Here is a 15,338-nt window from a genome sequence, read left to right as displayed (position 1 = left end):
CCTTCGTTCATCTTCGGAACACAAAAGAAGATATTTTAGTTGAAAGCTGATGGCTGAGAAAGGCTTCAGAAAGGCCTCCATTGGCATTCAGTACATTTCCAATGACCCACTCACAAGACCCATAAACGGCACTAAAGACTTCTTTACAAAGTCCATCTCACTACAGTGGCTGTACAATAATTTTACAATGCGACGAAAATAGTTATTGTGCGCACAAAAATCAAAATAACGATGTAATCCACCAAATTATTGACATGAACTCGACGCATGCGCGAGAATATGACGCAGCTCTACCGCTCAAATCATAGCGAATACATGACCCGGAAGAGGAGGAGCGCCGCTATCGCGTGAGTTCACACGGAAGACAATATCTTGGCAGATAAAGTCGTTATTTTGATTTGTTTTGCGCACAAAAACTGTTCTCGCCGCTTGGTACAATTATTGTACAGCCACCGTAGTGAGATGGACTTTGTAAAGAAGTCTTTAGTGCCTTTTATGGGTCTTGTGAGTGGGTCAGTGGGAATGTACTGGATGCCAATGGAGGCCTTTCTGAAGCCTTTCTCAGACATCAGCTTTTAACAAAAATATCTTCATTTAGAGCCCTGCACGGGCCTCAAATCTAGGCCCTAGCCCGGCCCTGGCCCGAGACGCTGAGGCCCTAGCCCGGCCCGTGTCCGACAGCTTATCAAAATTCTCGGCCCGAGTCCGACTGGAGCCCGTGTTTTTTTTTTTTTTTTTTTTACATTGTAGCAGCCATTAAAATAGTTCTGTTTTGTTTTTAATGTCAAATTAGTTATATTTCGTTTCGTTTCTTTATTAAGTTAATTTAGAAAAATGTTTAGAGCATTTTTTTGTTTGTTAAATTAAAGTTTTATTTTTTTAAGTGACGACCAAGCGGCCAGCGGCCGACAGTGAGTTAACCGCATGTTTAATCGATTTAGTCTCTCAAATCAACTCTTGACTTGTCTTGCCTATAATAAAATCCATAGATATAAAACACTTCAAGCATCACAATGTTAGTTAATTTCGCCTACTATTACCACCACAGTAAAAGGCATTTTTGACGAGCTGAGGCAGGCGGATTCTGCTCGCGGCTCTCGCAAACGGAGCTAAACAAATAAAATAAAAAAAGAACATGCAGGTTGTCTTATAGCCTACCTTACACCTACGCAAAATGAATATAAATTCGATCTTCAATTCCCGTGGTACATGCTCATTTAACGGAGTTTACAGCCACGGAAGCATAAGATTAGATGCATTTTATTCAGCAGCTCATTTCAAATTCAAAGACCACAATATAAGAGAGCGCGACCTAAGCGCACTGGTAAGATCATTTAGTCTCATTCATTTTTATTGAAGATGAGTGTTGCAGCACCATTATATCTATCTGACTACAACATATACATAACACGCTCTCACACGTTTATTTTTTAACCGTTTGCCAGGAGTAAAATTTATACATGTGGTTTAAACAACCAGATACTGCCTGCGTTGGTCCGAGCCGCGCGGAAAGCATGATTTAAATAGAAGATACGCCTATTTTCACGCGACACCCGAGCGTGTTGGAAGTGTTTCCAGGTGAAATATATTAGGAAAAGATGTTTATATGCCATTTTGACACGAATACATATTAATAAAAATGACATTATCATGTTTGAAAGTCTGTAGGTTAACATAAATGCAGATATAGGCCTAATTGTATTTGTAATAATAAAAAACAACATAATTATCGATTTTGAAATATTAAACCTGTCAATACAGAACAAAATATTCTGTAGCCTTTTGCCGTCAATACCATGGATATGGCATGGGCCGGCTACTGCCGACGTTGTCTTTGCTGTATAAATAGGCAATATATTTATATTTAACATGAAGTATAGGGCTTCCCTATACATTAATAGCAGCACCAGACGCCCCGCGGATGACACACAACAGAAACGCCACGCTCACAAGAAACGCGCGCTGCTGCTGCTGGCGCGGACTCTGAACCTATGCTCTGAACACTCTGCGAGCCATATCTTGACAGTTGCGTTAGCTATGGTCTCGTGTTGTTTCCACCAGCGCAGAACATCTCATTGTTCCTTTTAATTAATAAAATAAATGAAGGAGAAGCCTAAAAAAGGCCCGAAGCGCGGCCCGCGTTTTAGGTATGACGTGAAAATTGGCCCGAGGCCCGGCCCTAGGGGCGTAAAAAAGTCGGGGCCCGTCGGGCTCGGGCATAAATGCAGGGCTTTATCTTCATTTGTGTTGTGAAGATGAACGAAGGTGTTACAGGTGTCCAACGACATGAGGGGGAGTAATTCATGGAATAATGTTTCCCCTTTAAGTGGTGCGTTTCCCCACTCTATATTGAAGACAGAAATGGGAGATTATTTATAATAAACATGCTGAAACAACAAAAAAATATATAAATTAAGATAATGGTTCACAATTAAAATGAAAGATGCTAACGCATAAGAAAGATAGCGCATCCTCTGGTGTTACTGATGTCTACCGGAAGTTACGTTTGGGCCACAATAGCGCAGTAGCGTTTGTTTATGTTGCTGCCACGAAACCGTCTATAATATAATATAAAAGATGAAATCCTACTTAAGTGGGTCAAAATATACACTAAAATTCCGCTATATACATTTAATGCAAATTTAATGCATTTATTTAATACATTTTCATTGAATTGACATGCAATTTATATTAAATAAGTTAATTTGCTTAGTATAATATTAGTATTCTTTTAAAAAAAGTGTGCTGAAGTCTTTTTCACCAGGCTTAGTTCACCCCAATCTTGCGGGGGGGGGGGGGGGGGGGGATAATGACAACTGAATGATGACAGTTTTCAGTTTGGGGTGGACTGTCCCTTTAAGGATCAAGACTGCTCTCAATCTGCATGGCAGCATTAAGATCTAATGTGGGTGAATTTGATTTACTGTTTGCGGGTGCCTCATGTTTGATATTATAGCTCTTGCTTGCCCTACTTGAAAGCCATACTTTCTCATGCCCTCGATATTTTAAAGACTAACAAGCTGCTTTACCCTGTAGTGTTTAACTTCTCAGAGCTTTTAGATTCGTTTGAAACCTGATGGAGTTTGGCTCGAGCAAACGAGATGGCTCTCTGTACAGAAAACCTTCATAGTGTACATAGTGTTCCCTTTAGTCTCCCTGCGCAGTGCCTTGATTCTAACCTGCATGAACATTAGGGCTTGCCCATTCTCCCATGGGTCCATGAGTGTAATACTGTGAGCGTTTCTCAATTGTAAAGTCTTTTACAAAAAACGAAGAAATCACACCATGTGGTGACTATTGTTTTCTAAAGTTTGTAACGTTGTTTGTGAGAAGAGAGGAGTTGTTGGACACAGGCGGTTCTGAATCTGCATCAGGGTCTTTTATCATATCATGCATCTCTCTCCCTGTATGGCAGAAGCCACTTCTGTAAATATAAATATGTAAACAGTTGATAGAGGTAGAGTATATGCTTGAAATAAAACACATAAGGCCAGTAAACCCGTGTGTGTGTTTGCTTATGGGTGAGATTTTCATCAGAAATAACAATAGAATGATATAAGGGTCTTTACGTGTTAAAATCTCAGTAAAAAAAATTTTTTTTTTTTTTTTCTGTAGAAAGACAAACCTAAATAGTAATGAAAGCCCAAATATTAAGTGTCATGGATGTATATTGACTGAGTAATCCACTTTTTGTAGAGGGGGGTCAAAATGACCATTTTCCCCTGAGATCTGGAGCCAAGTTAAAGAGGGGTAAAAATGACTTTAGAAACATGGCACAGAGATTTGTCTGTTTATTAGTGAAATCTGTTGACTTTAGCGATCTTTCTTGCATTATATACAAACGGTGACGGTTTAAAGTTGGGGATCACTTTCTGTGTTTTTTGCCTTCAGTTTGTATGCCTGTTACTCAATAATTATTGAAGATATCGTAATATCCTTTTAGATTCTAGTTCTTAACAAACTTTTCTTTTGGTATCTTCATAAGGCCCTCGATGGTTCAATCCCAGAGATATGGAGATCTTAAAGCGGCTCCATGAGTAAGTTTGTCAATTGAAAAGATTTTCTCCAATTGTGGGTAACTTTATCTAAGCAACAAATAATGTTGAAACTAGAAATGTATCTTCCCAATGTGACTCCATGTCCACATTTTTTAGTTTTAAACATTTTCGATGGTCAAGAACCAAATGTAGGTAACTTTTTAAACAGCTGATAGTTATTGTGTTTGAAGAGGATTGTCTGAAGAACAAATAATACTGAAAATAGAAATGTACACTGTAAAAAATAAAAACAGAAATGGTACTGGACTGATACTGGTAATTTCCTGCCTGTACATTATCCAGGAATTTTACAGAAATTTCTGTTAACCCTTAAAACACAAACTAATGCAATGTGTAATTCAAAATACAGGTAAAACACCAATACCGAAAATGCATTCATATTTATACAGTACATTGTGCACTATTTTTACAGACTTTTTTACAGTGTATCTTGTTTCCCTCTATCAAAACTATTAAATTCAATACACCGCTCTCTGAGTGCCAAAAAATATTAAAGACAGTTTACATGTCTTTAATTCATTGTTAAAGATAGCTTAATGTCATTTTAAAATCTTGTTCTTATGAAACTAGTCTATTGGAATCCTTTATTTGAAGGCGCTATGGTTCAAACTCAGAGATGTCAAAGCGGTAACATGTAGTTATGATAATGTGTATTTGAACTTTTGGTTCGGATCGCCAATGTCAGCAGTTTGGATCATGTGTCAAACTGCTGAAATCAGGTGGCATTGGCGATCTGAATCATTAATCGAGTCACTGATTCATGGCCGTTTGAATCTGCATTTGAGGTTTGAAAACAAACGTGGAAGAGAAGACAATGCTTTTTTTGGATCAAATTGTATTTTGGATGCTTCAAGATATTCTAATTAACCCACTGGTGTCTCATATGGGCAACTTTGATGATGTTTTATTCCCTTTCTGGACATGGACAGTATAGTGGGCATATATGCTCTGGGACTAAAATATAAAATATCTTAAACTGTGTCCCGAAGATGAACGGAGGTATTACGGGTGAGGAACGACATTAGGATGAGGAGTTAATGACATCAATTTCATTTTTGGGTGAACTAACCATTTAAAAAAGAAAAAAACATATCTAAAATACCTCTAAAAATATGTACAAATGACCAGTTTACTCATGGAGCCACTCTCCATATCTATGGGATTGAACCATCAAGGCCTTTTAAAGGGGACCTATTATGAAAAATTCACTTTTATAAGGTAGGCCTACATAGATTTGAACACAGATGTGAGTGTAAACAACCAGCCTATAATGGTACAAATCCACCCAATACTTAATTTGTATCCAATCCACCATCAGTCATTATCAATTTCATATTTCCCCCTACTCCTACGTAAGAGGAAGGAAACCCGCCCATGATTGGTGATCATCTGCCCTTTTAGCATAGAGAGAGATCAAGGATCACCATTTCAGTTTACTAGCTAGAGTATTACAATGTCTGCCAAAAACATTAAAAATTATTGTTGGATGTACCAACGAACATACGAGTCTCCATAGACTGCATTGAGCCACTGAGGACACTGTGGTTCAATTTCATTTTTGGAGGAAATGTGCCAAAGAGTGTCAGTAACATGATATATTTGCGCAAAACATTTTACGCACACTGCTTGCTTCACCAACGAGGGTTGGTTCAACGCTGGATTTAGGAAAAGTTGCTTCTGAAGGATGGGCTAAAACCAACGCTTTGTGCTCTAACTTCATATCCAGAACAAGTAAGGATTCATATTTTTTGAATGTTTGCAAATTTCCTTTCTGAATGAGCTTTCTAGAATGTTGTAGAGCAGTGGTTCTCAAATGTGGGTCTCCCTCATCTAACACACCGGATTCAACTCATGAGCTCATTAGTAGAGACTGCGAGAGCTGAAATGGGTGTGTCAGATTAGATTTAGGGAGGGAGACATACAAAATGTGCAGGGCTGGTGGTCCTCCAGGACAGGTTTGAGAACCACTGCTGTGGGGCTAATATGGCTAAAGTTACCTCCTAGAGTCTCTGACTCTATACAACAATTTATACACATGCTAGTCGATGATGAGCTAAATCAACGTAACTCCACAAAAACGAACCTTACATACATGTATCCGCTAACCATTCAGAAACGTCCAGGTGTGAGTCTCTCATCTGTGTCCGACTCAGGTTTAGACATGTAAGGCTGCACTCCACAATTGGTTATTATTACAGACATTTTGGTCGGGAATGATTTTGGGTGTGTCGGCTCCCTAGTTCAGCAGTCAGGGCAGTGATCAGGGAGTCAGCCCATTGACTTATGTCCTGATCAGTGCTCTGACTACTGAACTAGGGATCCGAATGAGCCATTGTTGTTGATGTTGTATCTGTTGTACATATATTTTACACGAAGCGCATACAAATGAGCAGTAACTCATTTGCATTTAAATGGGCCACACAAAAACTGCGTGTTTTTTTCTCAGACCCAAAAAAGGGCAAATTTGACAAGCTATAATAAATGACCTGAGGGGTATTTTGAGCTGAAACTTCACAGGCACATTCTGGGGACACCAGAGATTTAGATTACATCTTGTGGAAAGGGGCATAATATGTCAGATACCGAAAGGAAAGTTTAAGAACTAGAATCTAAAAGGATATTAAGATATTTTTTATTCTTCTTGAGTTACAGATATGCAAACTTGAAGCAAAAAACACATGAAGTGCTTTTATACCTTTTTTTAAACCATCATCGTTGGTATATAATACAAAAAAAGATTGCTGGAGTCAACAGATTACACTAATAAACTTAATAACCTCTGTGTAAAAATAAAATAATGATGCTGCCATCTTTCTAATGTAATTTTTACCCCTATGTAATTTGGCTCTAAATCTCTGGTGAAAAATGTCATTTTGACCAACCTCTACAAAATAGTGGATTACTCAGTCAATATACATCCATTACACTTAATATTTGGGCTTTTATCACTGTTAATGTTTGTATTTGTACTAGGGCCGGGACTCGATTAAAAAAATTAATCTAATTAATTAGAGGCTTTGTAATTAATTTATTAATCGCATTTTATTGCATATAAATATTTGACCTGAGAACAATGAGAAGTAATTTTTCACATGGATTTTTAGTATACCATTGAATAATGACTGAATACATACGCTTAATCAACAAAATATAGTTTATTTATTTCAGTCCAGCAGACCAGTGCAATGTTTGCCATTAAGTGTAGCAAAAGCATATTTGTGATATTTGAGGCTTGATGTGCTGCGGTGATACACAAATTCCTTTTTGTATAGCTTGCACACAACCATGCTCTTGTCGACGCTTCCATCCTTTAGTTTTTTAAAAACAAAATTTCCCATCCACGAGGCCAAGCAGAGCGGTCTCATCCACTTCTTCGGTCATGTTCACTCGTTCACTAGTGCTGCGTCCCAATTCGCCTACGTCCTAAAAGTATGTACTCTTTTTGTGAAGAAAAAGTATATACTTTTGAGTGTGTAGCAGAAAAGTATGCAAGCTTCGGGACATACTACTTCGCCATCTTTAACGGACTCTGTCGCTTAGTTACGTGCATCCCGTCACCGTTTATCTGCCCTGTCAATCATCGTCAGAATCGTCAAAGTTCAAATCCTTCACATTCAGTTTAATCTCCTACCGTATCGGAGAGAAATGTAGCCGCTCGTTGATCTGCCATTTGTGGGTCTTTAATGCAGAGACTCTCCTCATGTGTTTGCAGTTTAAATATGCATTTAAAAGTTAATGGCCAAACATGTCATTACAAAAGTTCACAATGCTGCTGCATGTGAACTATAATATGGACAACACTGAATACATATATTTTTGTCAGGTTAAATATTGATAGATTCACTTAAACCCTTTTATCTAAACTTCTCTACTTAACCGTTGAACTCGCACATCCGTCATGTTTGTAGTTTTTTAACGCTTTTTATCCGCGTTTGTAGTTCTAATCGAATCCTCGTCCAAGTTGTGGGCAATATCAGCCGTTAGAGTGCCCATCGATCCATACTGTGAATTCGGACCGGGAATAGTAAACCATCCGGGAATCTTTGGAATACTCCTTTCAACATACTACGATTTGGGACATACTAATTCTATTTTCGAATACTATTTAGGATGGATAGTATGCGAATTGGGACGCAGGTTATGGTTTGTTGTTGTCGTGACTCGTGAGCGCTAGTTGGTGTTCCAGTATAATAGGTCCGTCGAAACTCATTCATTGAAAAAAGTTCCACGGTGCAAAAATAAGTGTGGTTATTTTTTTTTATTTTTTTTGCGTAATTAATCTTAATTAACACGTTAAAGTCCCGTAATTAATTAATCTTAACGCGTTAAAGTCCAGGCCCTAATTTGTACAGAAAAAATATGAACAAAATCAAACATTTGAACCAAGGAAGTTTCTATAGTTTGGTTGATTTGACATAGAATGACCCTATATCCTTATTGTGAAATAAATGTACTCATTGTTTGGTCATTTTGCACTCCCCTATTCCTTGTAGTAAAATATGACAAGAAGCATGAGTAAACTATCTTTTATTGGTACAAAACAAAGAAGACCTTACAGGCCTTAACTGATCATGAATTTCATGAAACAGATGAAATGATAAACGCCCTCCCAAAATATAGCAAACCTCCTTTAACACATTGCCACACCTCCCCCAACCCCATAATCCTCCCATTTTTGTGTTCCCCAATCTTCTCCTCCTGATGCGATCAGGGTTTTATTTGGAGCCGGTGGACAGCAGGGCGATCAGACCTGAAGAGGCACTGATGGACAGAATGTAGTTCCTGTGACAAACACAAAGTCAACGTTAGACCATCTGAACCAATCAACAGCCCTTCAGAAGGCACTAGAAGAGTAAACTTACACTGTCGGATTGAAGTTCTTCAGCAGGAAGAAAGAGGCGACGATGACGAGCAAGAGGAAGAGTGTGTTGTTGTAGAAGATGGAGAAAGTTGTGGCCTCGTAATCGGCGACCTCGTTCTTCTTCCAAAGGATCCTGCAGCAAAGACTCACTGTTAGCAACAAAGCACTTCCAAAGTACCGATAATTCTTTATTCAAAAGATGATAACCGATCTATAGGGGTTGATAAACCTAAATCCAATTTTTTGTGTCTTAAAGCAGGGGTTTTCAAACTTTATGATGCCAAGGACCCCCAAATATGATGAACCATTATGAGGGACCCCCTTCTTAAAATCCATCCATTTTTATGTACGAAAAAACATTTACACGGTTAGTTGGATGTTGGATGATAAACCTGAAGAATTTTTAATTAAAATGATTTGAATGCAACTTTCACAATAAATATATGCATGCAACGTACATACTATGTTAAGAAAACTTCCTTACAACTGCAGTGAGAAAGATAAAGGGGACTATAGTGAGAAACACTCAATAAAGACACAAAGCAAACATACAATTCTAGAATTTACACGGCAAGAAAGGAGAGAAACATTTAGAAATGAAACCATTAGAATATTCGGTAGACTTTATCCATTTTTGCTTAGTCTTTTTATTCTCTGAAATTTTCTGGGGACCCCTTAGAACCAAGAATCAAATGTAAGTAACTTTTTAAACAGCTGATAGTTATTGTGTTTGAAGAGGATTGTCTGAAGAACAAATAATACTGAAAATAGAAATGTACACTGTAAAAAATAAAAACAGAAATGGTACTGGACTGATACTGGTAATTTTCTGCCAGTACATTATCCAGGAATTTTACAGGAATTTCTGTTAACCCTTAAAACACAAACGAATGCGATGTGTAATTCAAAATACAGGTAAAACACCTGTAAAAAACCAATACCGAAAATTCATTCATATTTATACAGTACATTGTGCACTATTTTTACAGACTTTTTTACAGTGTATCTTGTTTCCCTCTATCAAAACTATTAAATTCAATACACCGCTCTCTGAGTGCCAAAAAATATTAAAGACAGTTTTATGTCTTTAATTCATTAAGTGTTAAAGATAGCTTAATGTCATTTTAAAATCTTGTTCTTATGAAACTAGTCTATTGGAATCCTATATTTGAAGGCGCTATGGTTCAAACTCAGAGATGTCAAAGAGGTAACATGTAGTTATGATAATGTGTATTTGAACTTTTGGTTCGGATCGCCAATGTCAGCAGTTTGGATCATGTGTCAAACTGCTGAAATCACGTGACATTGGTGATCTGACTCATTAATCTGACCCCTTAGAACCTTCTGGAGGACCTCTGGGGGTCCCCGGACCCCAGTTTGAAAACCCCTGTCTTAAAGTGTTTAAAGTCTCACCATTAAAGCCATGTCCCATAATGTTGTCATTATGATTTTCTGTAGCTTATATGACAGATTTGCACTACACATTACACTGAACTGAACTGATTCCAATCATATTTCAAGCGTTTCAAACCCATCATGATGAACAGTGCGCATCTAGAGTGTCTCACCTGAAGAAAATAATACATTATTTATCGGCTTTACTATATCGGACAATTTTTTTTATCCGGCCGGTATCGACAACATAATAGTGAAGATATATCGGCTAATACTGATATGGTGACAGATATATCATTCATCCCTAATATTTACTCATCCTTAGAACTTCTAATACTATAGATTTAATATCGATCACACTATCTGTACTTTGTGATTCTGAAACCGATACAACAGCACATCTGTTTTTGATTGTTTAATTAGTCGTGCCTTTTGGTCTGATTACTACGAGTGGCTTAAAATTACAATTCATTTTTCTTCATTTTAATATTCTTCATAATAATGGAAGATGTACACATTCAATTAGGGCAGCGTGATTATTACAAATCATAATTGTCAGGTATCCCCTTGAAATTGTGATTGCGATTATTAATTATGATTAATCACATTTTACATTGAATGATGTTCTGATGCCATATTGTTATAACAGAATTAACCAGATGAAAACACTCTACCTGAAAAAAACTTGTATTGCTTTTCTATAGCATTAAGCCTCAAATAGCACATATACGTTGATTTGGCTTCTTTAAATTAAAAAAAGTACGTTTTCAAGTTTTTCATTAACCGTTAACCGAGGCCCTTAGCGGTTAATACTCGGTTAACCATAGTGTGCGTCAGGGTTATTATTTTTAGCTTATTAATTTGACGACGGCCATCTCCGTAGTGAACGCGCCTATAGAGAGAAATGCACATCATGGATTACATAATCAGAGAGTAGCCTATTTCTTTTCGTTTTAAATTGTTAAAAGACATTTCAAGTTTCTTAAGATCTATTTCATGTCTGCGAGGCGTACGCTGAGTTTCGTTAAATTAGGATGAGATGCGCTCCAGTTCACGAGCAATGCGAGTGGCCGCGAGGTGAGGGCGCCTGCATGATTAGGGCATGTAGTAAAATATGCAGCCGAGAATGATTCACACAGACAGCGTTTGACTCGCGCGGCGGAGCCTCTCCCGGCAGAGAGTTCAAGCATCTGTGGACTCGTCCCTTCAGCTCTAGCCATCTTGCTTTCAGTCCGCGATTGGCTTTTTTTGTTTTCTTCATTACAGTTAAAGTAACGTCTGCTTTTCGCTGGTCCCTCACTTCAAACTTTCTTTCTTCTGATCCGTTATGCACAGCGCGCGCGGCTCCCGCTCTGCTTCTGCCCTAATGCGACTTATAGACCAGTGCGACTTATGTTATTTTCCTCTTCATGACGCATTTTTTGACTAATGCGACTTATACTCCGGAGCAACTTATAGCCTGAAAATGCGGTAAGCACTGCATTGCAATACTTACATTTTGCCCCGTCACTCTCAATTTTAAAGTGCTCCCACGCTCAACTTTTCTTTGCCCGCTTCATGTAAGAAACTAAACTGGTCATGACTTCTTCTTGTGGATATTACAAATGTCTGGGAGCACTCTGGCGGTCTCTATTGATGCAAAAATATATTACAACTAAATTCAAAGCACGTCATTGACGCCACTTAACCGAGCAAAATGTTTCACTCGGTTACGCAATTTTTAACGGTTAATCGGTCAATCGGTTAACCATGGACACCCCTAAAAAAAAAGTTAAAACTATGCGTGGCAATATAATGTTATGCTGAAACTAAAATGAAAACAATGGGAACAAAAAACATTAAGATATCCTGTAAAAAAAAAAAACAACATCTTGCAAACTTTTTCTTCCTCTTTTTTTGGTAATCGCACCTTTGAACAATAACATAATTGTATTCATGATTAATTGTGCAGCCCTACACTCAATATTTTCATTTTGGGGAGATTTTATATTCATAAATGTAAGTGCCTTTAGACAACGCCTTTGTTTTACGTTTTTCAGAAAGAGTTTTGATACTGTAAATCTTTACGAATGTTCAAATTGAAATGTGGAAGAAGACTTGGTTTATTGAAGGGATGTAAACTATTGGAAGTATCAGAAATTGTCTTTTTATTAGTTTCCGTTCTATCCATCTGTGCTCTGTCATTCAGAGATAGGATGTGATTTTGTATTTTTGATTGTAATTGTGTTCAATACCTCTCGTCCTTCTCTTTTCGGGACATTTTGCGGTTGTCGGCCTCAGAGAGCTTGCGAGTCACTTCCTTGGACACGGCGTCTTCACGCTTCTGAGCAACCCTGAAAGAGGCACAGTGATCAGTTCAGTCTTCAGACGTCAGTGAAGATAGCAAGAGTCTTGTGAGACGAGACACAGGCACTCACTTGTGCTTGAGGACAAATTTGACATTCTTGTAAGCGAAGGCAACCAGGTACGTGCTGACCAGAGTCATGACCGCATACAGCACTGCAGACTGGACCAGATCCATGTGCCAGATCCTCCAGAACAGCCCTGGGGCAAAACCACACGCATGCATGAACTTATACGTCACAAAATAATCAAATCATCAGAGGCCATTTTGACACAGATGAAGCGGAAAATAAGACATTGCCATACTTCCCCAGTTCATTGATCACATTAAGAATTCTAATGAATTTTGGTATTAAAAGTTGTATTTGTATTCATACAGAAAAAATTTGAACAAAATATATGTTTAATATATGTATTTGCGCATATGTGTGTTTGTGTGTGTATACTTGTGCATGTAAGATGTTGTGGTACTAATAATTTTGCTAATGAGACATTCAGTATGATTTACTAATTAATGGTTCTCTGCAATGATTGGTCATGTTACCTTTTTAAATTTCATGGATTTTGAGTATTATATAAGCCTGGTCATGAGACCAAAACGTTGCTAATAAATAGTTTTTCCTTTAGTTTGTTTGTTGAGGTTTTTTAATCTGGTTATCCTTCATCCTACCCATCTATTATCTAAAGGTAATTGTGCACTAATAGGTATTAAACGTTATGAAATATTATGCTTAAATATGCAAATGAGTTAAATATGCACTAATTTGCATCTATTTCTAGAACAAAAATCTGAACATTAAAATGGGGTGAGGTTCAACCAATTATTTTTGGACATATTAGTCAAAGGTTTTTACAGAGGGGAGATTAGATATTTCTTTTTATCACTCCATAAATCAGAAAATACTGTTAACAGCCAGAATAGAGTACATTTTCACAATTTGTTAGGAATATGATTTGTAAGCTATGTATTGTAATTGAAATCTACAGACGCAAATAGAGGAGAGGGAAAAAACTGCCTGTAATGGGGATCTATAGCACATTAGAACAGAACACCATGTTGAAAAGCTCAATGTTTAGACAGAAGTACAGAAGAGGATCTTACAGATGGGGATGGCGGACACGATCAGCGCATTGCCGTAGAATAGCGCGGTGGATTTGGCCGACAGGTTCCTGCTGAAGTCCTGCAGGAGCAGATCCTCCTCTGACTGCTGTTTGTTGGCGCTTTTTGGTGCCATGTCTCCGGTCTGTCCTCAGCTCCGATCCTTCGCTTGGTTGAAAAGAGACAGACACGTATGTGATCCGACTGGATGAAGCGCTTACGCCGCGTCAGCACAAACAGTGACGCGGAAAGGGTGCGCGAAGAGCTCAAGGGGACTCGCGCGGAGCTGCTGCCCACTAGTGTTCGGGAGGAGCGCGCGCATTTAAAGGGACAGTTCTCTTAAAAAATATATATTAGTATTTGAGAAGGGTATTGGCTTGTTGTAGCCTGGAAGTCTAGACGTACCCTAGCCGAGGCAAATGTAATTTGGAGCCAGGGTAGTCTAGGAACTCTCCGGAAAAAAACAAATTCTTGTCAGGCCAATCACATCGTGCATAGAGCTGGTGGGCGGGCTTAACATAATAATGGCAGAGTTGCGACGGTCCCGCGATCTACTTGAAAACAAAGAAGCTGGGGAACAGCTTTTGAATCGTCTTTGGCTGTGACTCTGGGAGACTTGTTAAGCTTTTCTTTGAGAAAAGGACAAAGAACGGCACTGAAGTCATTCTTAAAAAAGGAAGATGTGTTCTAAGTTTTGCCGAATGGATTTGGTAAAAGTTAAATCTATCAATTAGCTCCGCTTCACCTTCTACATTGCTCTGGTTGGTTGGTGCGCTGTCTGCGTGCGGCGGGACTTTGAAAGACAATCATTTACCACCTCTCAGACTGAGTACCTCTCAGGTACTTTGTTGACATACGTCACAGTCACGTGGCATAGGCGTTTGACAAAATTTCTAACCGGCGTGCTTCAAGTCAGCCGCCGATCAGTCTGTGTATCACTGCATGAGGTTGAATAAGCCCACCTACCAATTGCATCCTGGAGATCTCCAAGTGGGGGTGGGGCATAGGCGTAATTTGCGGGTGCGATGGGTGGGACATGTCCCCACCCCTTTTTGAAACATTGAAACATCTTGTTGCACGGATGAACCTAACTAATACAAACAAAACATCTCTGGTTAAGAAGAGCATAATTTAATTTGTTTGTTATAAGAGGCGATCTGGCGCTCGTTGCCGCTGTTATCAGTAGCGCGTGCATGTGCAGTCTACACACAGATGAGCCATTTAATCCTTTAACGCTGTTGTAGAGACTTTCTATTTGTTCTGTTGAAATCATGAAATAAAATGCATAAAAACTGTTCCTGCTCTTGATATTCAACACGCATGTGGGGACCTGGGGTGGGGACTCCAAAACGGGGCGTGGCTTCCTCTCATTGACAGACAGGCACATAACACACACCAAGTTCAGCATAAACTCCACCCTGCAGCCGATTCTAAGGATTTCATTGGTCACATCAATCCAAGTGCTGATCTTATAGCCTAGCCTACTACAACCAATTCTAAGCCCTAAACCTTCCCTACACCATAACCAGTGAAACTGACTGCAAGGCAGAATTTGCGCTGAATAGCGTGCTAAATAAAAAGA

The 15,338-nt window shown here is 38.6% G+C and overlaps 1 protein-coding gene across 1 annotated transcript; it reads right to left on the bottom strand.

The window, feature by feature from the left end:
• Nucleotides 1-8,570: 8,570 nt before the first annotated feature.
• Nucleotides 8,571-13,993, bottom strand: ssr3 (signal sequence receptor, gamma). Its single transcript, XM_067419080.1, has 5 exons — nucleotides 13,760-13,993; nucleotides 12,732-12,858; nucleotides 12,549-12,647; nucleotides 8,921-9,052; nucleotides 8,571-8,840 (listed from the first exon to the last, which is right to left on the bottom strand). Exons 1-5 carry the CDS (start codon nucleotides 13,890-13,892, stop codon nucleotides 8,774-8,776), a joined length of 558 nt encoding a protein of 185 aa, XP_067275181.1. The 5' UTR covers nucleotides 13,893-13,993; the 3' UTR covers nucleotides 8,571-8,773.
• Nucleotides 13,994-15,338: the final 1,345 nt, after the last annotated feature.

This window comes from Pseudorasbora parva, chromosome 16 (assembly GCF_024679245.1).
Source record: "Pseudorasbora parva isolate DD20220531a chromosome 16, ASM2467924v1, whole genome shotgun sequence".
Lineage (NCBI taxonomy): Eukaryota > Metazoa > Chordata > Actinopteri > Cypriniformes > Gobionidae > Pseudorasbora > Pseudorasbora parva.
This window is presented reverse-complemented; position numbering and strand designations above follow the sequence as displayed.